The sequence below is a fragment of the Bidens hawaiensis genome, unplaced genomic scaffold (assembly GCF_021521415.1).
Source record: "Bidens hawaiensis isolate Kalapana, Puna unplaced genomic scaffold, B.hawaiensis_p1.1 tig00002935_1, whole genome shotgun sequence".
Classification (NCBI taxonomy): domain Eukaryota; kingdom Viridiplantae; phylum Streptophyta; class Magnoliopsida; order Asterales; family Asteraceae; genus Bidens; species Bidens hawaiensis.
Window position 1 is genome coordinate 2,043,972 of NW_027491158.1, and position 6,000 is coordinate 2,049,971.

General features: G+C 33.6%; 1 protein-coding gene across 1 annotated transcript; it reads right to left on the reverse strand.

The window, feature by feature from the left end:
* Positions 1–1,076: 1,076 nt before the first annotated feature.
* LOC143621735 (Golgi SNAP receptor complex member 1-2-like) lies at positions 1,077–4,200 on the reverse strand. The gene is made up of 6 exons (XM_077093065.1): positions 4,001–4,200; positions 2,703–2,899; positions 1,703–1,792; positions 1,531–1,596; positions 1,327–1,456; positions 1,077–1,257 (listed from the first exon to the last, which is right to left on the reverse strand). Exons 1-6 carry the CDS (start codon positions 4,113–4,115, stop codon positions 1,160–1,162), a joined length of 696 nt encoding a protein of 231 aa, XP_076949180.1. The 5' UTR covers positions 4,116–4,200; the 3' UTR covers positions 1,077–1,159.
* Between the last annotated feature and the right edge of the window lie 1,800 nt (positions 4,201–6,000).

Below are 6,000 nucleotides of genomic sequence, written 5' to 3' on the forward strand. Positions count from 1 at the left end.
ACCAAACCAACGAGGTTAAACGCCTACATGAGTGAATGTTTTACTCTGTTCCTAAGAAGATTATGGACTATACTAGTATACAAAAGTTGCATACTTCATTTTCAGTTAAACCTTTTTATGGGATCATCGAGAACCATCACGGTTGGATTTGTATAGTTGTGTTTTTGGTTTAACTAGCCTGTCTGTCACCATTTAGTTTGGGTGGGCAGGAAAAACCGAATCATAACCAAAAAACCGAACCAATGGGGAAACTGATTGCTCGGTTATGATTTCATTAATAATCAAACAGTATGGTTTGGTTATAGTGTGTGTAAAAATATGATATAACTGAACTAAGCCGCTATTAAAACCCAACTTTATTTTTTTTTTTAATTTATTATGTGTTGAAAAGGATGTGTTACAGTTTCTATTTATATAAAATAATATATTACTAGTTACATATTTCTTTGTTAAGCAAGACTTTTTTTAGACTTAATAAATATAACATGGATTTATTAATTAAATACATTAAACCGATCATCTTCCCCGATAACCAAAAACATTAAACCATTGATAACTGATGATTATGAGAATCTACTTTGGTTATAGACTTATAGGCATGGATTTGTCTTATAGACAAGCAGACATATAAAGAATTAATAACTGATAGGTTACGAAAATCTACTTCGGTTATAGGTTATGAAAATCTACTTCGAAAACTTAATTTTATTTTTTATGTGGTATGTTGTTCTAAAGCATTGTTGGTCTTTTGGTATGAACTAAAAGGTTTGGTGTAGTTTCTATGTTTAAACAGAAAATCATGCATATAGGCAATATGTGTTCATAACTGCAGTGCTAACTCTCGCCTGAGCTACTTGTACTTGTGAACTATCCAAGATTGGCTCACATAATAAAAAGCTTATTATTCATACGCTCATCCTCATTTGATTTGAACTCAAAAGAATTTCTTTTTGAACAATATTTCTTCCAAATCTTTTTAGCCTCCTTTTTTATAAACAGTTGATCGATTTATAAAATCGCATTGGTTCCTCATTATTTAACGGATCTATATGTTTGTATATGTGCACATGCATATGTATCTAAGTCGTAAATTTTATAGCAAATAAGGCAAGATTTCTAAGGATTACAATACTTTGGGGATTATAACATAACATTTTTTTCACTTTGAAAGCCAATATAAGATGAGAAACAACGTACAAGCGGCAATGACAGCAGATAGGATGAGCGTATCCCTCGACTTCTTCCTTCTAATAGAACCTATAAACAAAATTTATTTACTCAGTTTTACAAATTATATCTATAAACAAAATATACAATGAGCCATACCGATTAGGCCACGAACGATAGGGAACTTGTCACTCAGTTGTTTAACTTTCCCTTGAACATCACCAAACATGGCCCTCTGAGACCCCAAGGCGGCTCTAGTTGTTTGAGCCTGAGTTATCACATCATCCATCTGCATAAAACCCGATATACTCATGTTTTCTTGTAATATTAAAGAATGATGTAGAAATAAATTAAAAAACTTACATGTGCTATGCTTCCATGGATAGCAGCTCGCTCCCTTAGTATCTGCATTCTTGGACTCCCAGATGCCTGTATAAGGTCAAGATTACAATTACACTTTTACCAGAATAATAATAATAATAATGTTCATATATTAATGAATAAATTGGAGTGATGTTAGAAGTAATTGCCTCACCTTGTACTCACTGATATCATCTCTTACAGAACTTAGGAGCTCAGCATGCTCAGTCATTGCAGTTATGTTTCCTTTGATTCGTCTGAATTCCTACATAATAATAACAAAACAATAACGGATATTCTTTATTCCTCTTGGTTTAGCCGTTTAACAGTTTAACAGCACTGTCCATATAGATATAAACCTAAACGTTGTGCAATTAAACTGTGCAACATTGTGTGACTGTACCTGCTAATTTCAATTCACAAGTAGGTACTTTTAAAACTCAAAATAACATGCAATTTTAAAGCATGGTACTTAGTTTGCCAAACATGTTAATGTAAAGTGAATTTACAATTAGATATAGCTACAAAACTGAAATAATATAAAGCCAAAAAAAGAGCCAAAGGATAATCGGTTCTGAAGGCTAGAGGTCAAAATGTAAAACACTAACTTAGCTTGTAATCATGATTTTTGTTTCGACACATACTAATAGTTTGATTGCAATTTGTGAATCTAGGGGTATTTGGGATTTTACCTATTTATAACTGATTATGCTTACTAAAAAAACCAGAATCAACTGATCAGTTGTAGCACTTGGCAAAATGAAATGCAGAGGATAAATGTTTGGATTTATTTGCTTCTGTTGTAGAACAAAAATCAAGTAATCCGTTTTATTATTGTTTAAGATTCTGATTATTCAAAGAAAAATGATCATAATTAAGTCATCAGTTTGGATAAGTAACTCCGAAACAGAGTATTCAAAACTGATCATTTCTCCCTCAAATGTATACAGTATATACTCTTAAATCAGTTTGCTACATCCAACCACTCAAAAAAATGATCATTTATTGTATCAAAACACAATAATCAGACTCTCATATATAAGCACGAGCAAGTAAATGATCAGAAAACTAAGATACATAGACGGATCATGATATAAAACAGACAGATATAAGAAAGAACTATATGAATGCAGTGAATCATAAAGTGCAAATAATAAGCAAATAAAAGTAAGAACCTGGCTAAACTCGTGAAGTATGTCCCTGTGTCTTGCCAGCTTTTGGTTAACAGAAGTAGTAGGTGCTGCAGATGCAGCACACCGACTCATTGAATCATTCACATCCAGCAACTTCTCAAGTAATGACTGTATTTCCATCTCCATTGACTTCCAAGAACGGTTTGAGCCCATAGTCGGTGTATCCACATCAGCAAAACCTGGTCCCACAGGCATAACTAACCATTAGCAAGTATGTATCCAAGCAAAATCATTCTCTTGAATATTGTCAACAAGCATAATTCAATGTTCCACAGACCACAATAATACAATCAAATGAATATTATGAAAATGTGTAGTTAGTTCTAATACTTAGGGCTCTACATAGGGGTACAAACGAGCCTAGCTCCGACTGTTAAAAAGCACGAAACAAGCTGAGCTTTTCGAGCTCAAGCCGAGCCTGAGCCTCAAATAAAGCTCGATTCGTTATCGATCCCGAGCTCGAGCCATGTGTACTTTTAAGTTTTGTCTCTTTTGTACTTTTATGCAGTAATTTTACACTGCACAGCCGAGCTCGAGCCAAGCTTAGACTCGTCTAAGATTTCTCTCATAATATAAAGAATAATTAATAACTTATATAAATTAATTAAGAAATAATAAATGAGCCGAGCCCGAGCTTGAAAAAACAACTCACGACCCGACTCGACCTTTACAAAAACAGCTTGAAACGAGCCGAGCAGCTCGATCTCTCGTAAGTCAAAACAATCCGAGCTCGACCCTCGGCTCCGCTTGTTTACACTCCTGTTCACTTTTACTCATCACAACATGTTGAAGATCTAAAAATGCATAACCATCAGTACTACACTTGGTACATTATGTCAATTTCCATCATCAAAAATAGCAAATCAAACAACTAAATCACCAAATTTGACACGTTTTCTCCAAAGGATTCACAAATGTGATACGTAAGTAAATCAATAAACATACAATTAGCATCGATTAGATCCCGAATCAGTCCATTAACATACAGTTAGCATCCAAAATGATCCCAAATCAGTCCATTAACAGTTCCAGGGTTCTAATTTGAGCATGTGATCCGTAACGAGATCAAAACCTTATAGTAGGATCCAAAATGATCCGAATCAGACCCTTAACAGTTCTAGGGTTGGAATTTAATAATACGATTCATAACTAGATCAGAAACCTACAATTAGCATCCAAAATGATCCTAAATCAGTCCGTTAACAGTTCTAATGGTTTTAAATTTGAGAATGTGATTGATTAAATATAAGATCTAGGGTTTGAAAGAGAAATAATAAAACCTCCTTGAGTGACACGAGCACCGAGCTTGGCATAAGAAGATAATTTGACATCGAGATCGCCTTCGATCTTACGAGCTTCTTTCCTCAGTTCTTCCCAGCCAGATTCCGAATCCATCACTTCGATCGGATCCGATCCCTTTTGTTAGGTGACTTTGCTTGCAGTTGAAATGGAAGCAGTAATGGATTTGATGCTCTGCTACAAGTTACAATAACCAGCAACCACACCTTGATTTTGATTTTGAAGTTAAACGAGCTTACAATCAAGCCAACAAGCCATCTCATGACCCAGGCTCGGTTATAAAAATGAGCTAGCTCGACTCAAATCGTTTTAAATCAAGTTTTTATCGAGCGAGTTATGAGCCGAGAACCTTTTTAACAGCCTAGCAGGGCATGATGGTGTGGTCAGTAAAAATATAATTTCCCAAATGTCCAAATATAACATATTTATTAAGTAATAAAATAAAACCGTGTGTTGTGGTAGCAAACCAATATGTATTCGGTCAGTATCGGTTTATAGCACCGAACTAAACAAAGAATAAATTCAACAATGTGCGGCGAACAAAAACATGTGCTGTTGCGATTCAAATTTGGTTGGTATCAAAGGAGATGGCCTTAAAAAATGAAAGAAACGTGGTGTAGTCACGCACCAACACGAATTTGGAGCCCAAATACAATATTGATCTTCATAAAGCGTTATACCATATTGTACATTTGTTCGCTTTTTTATTTATCTGTTTTATGAATAATTGCTACTTTACGTATTTCTTTATTTTGAAATTAATTATAGTATTATATTTTTATTCTTATGACCGATTCAGTTTATTTGTAAGATAGTCGATTTAAAATTCGATCGGTACACCTTTTAAAACAGTTGTAATAGTAATATTAAAGAGCTATTTTTAACACTATTCAAACTAATAAAAACATGAAAGTTAATAGATTCAGTATACGAGACATGTAATTTAGTTCCATTAAATCACATGTAGTTTATTTAGAAACATTGTATTGAGTTGGACGTGCCCTACACGGCCCGCTCATGTGTCGAACGTAAATAAACTAGACACATGTAACAAGTTGTAATGTTAGACATACTTTTGTAAATAAGTTAGATGCATGTTTGTATCAAAGCTGGACGAGCATTCACACACTGTGCAACAAGCCATTTTAAAAACATTTTTTCATGATGCAAGGTAAAATATATGTTGATGGATTAAGTGAAACCTATGTGTCTGATTTCATAGTAAAGGATTGTTTGGTAATCTTATGTTGAATCATTAAGACGTCTGATCAATTAAGAAATAGCTTATGAATCATTTAGCATGCTTTTAGAACTTACCAATTAAAATACTTCATGGACCATTAATAGGTATTTTTGTAGTTTTTAGTGAACCAAATATACTTAACTCTGATCGATTTAGAGGTCGCCTCTTCATATTATATAGGCTACCAACGTATTTTTGATATATTACCGCTGATCGATTCAGAGATAGCATCTTCATATTATATTAAGAGGAAACCAAAGTATTTTGATATGCTAATGAGTTTAGATAAATATACGACTGTGATTTCACATTAAATATGCCTACCATAAAATCTTATGTGTCGCTCTCAAATTATTCCCCTCATTCTCTAGAGCCACCAGATTGCTTGATTTCTAAATGGAGGCTTCTCATGCATTTGACCCGAATTCATGGGTATGGGTCTTATCAAACCCGGATAGTCTTTAAATGGGTTATAACATCTCATTTATTTATGAATCTCTTTTATAATCAAACCAATGTTTTAAAAACCGGTATTTTACTTGTGCCGGATTGGCCTAAAAATGGTATAACCGATTGAATCGGGTTATAACGGAAGGTTCAACCGGTTGAATAATTTACCTTATATATAATTTCCTATAAATGTAACTTCACTCAAAAAATAACCTAAACGTAAATGATTTCATAACAATAAAATAATCCAAAAGTTAATCCGTATTAACAAAAATAATGCAAAATGAC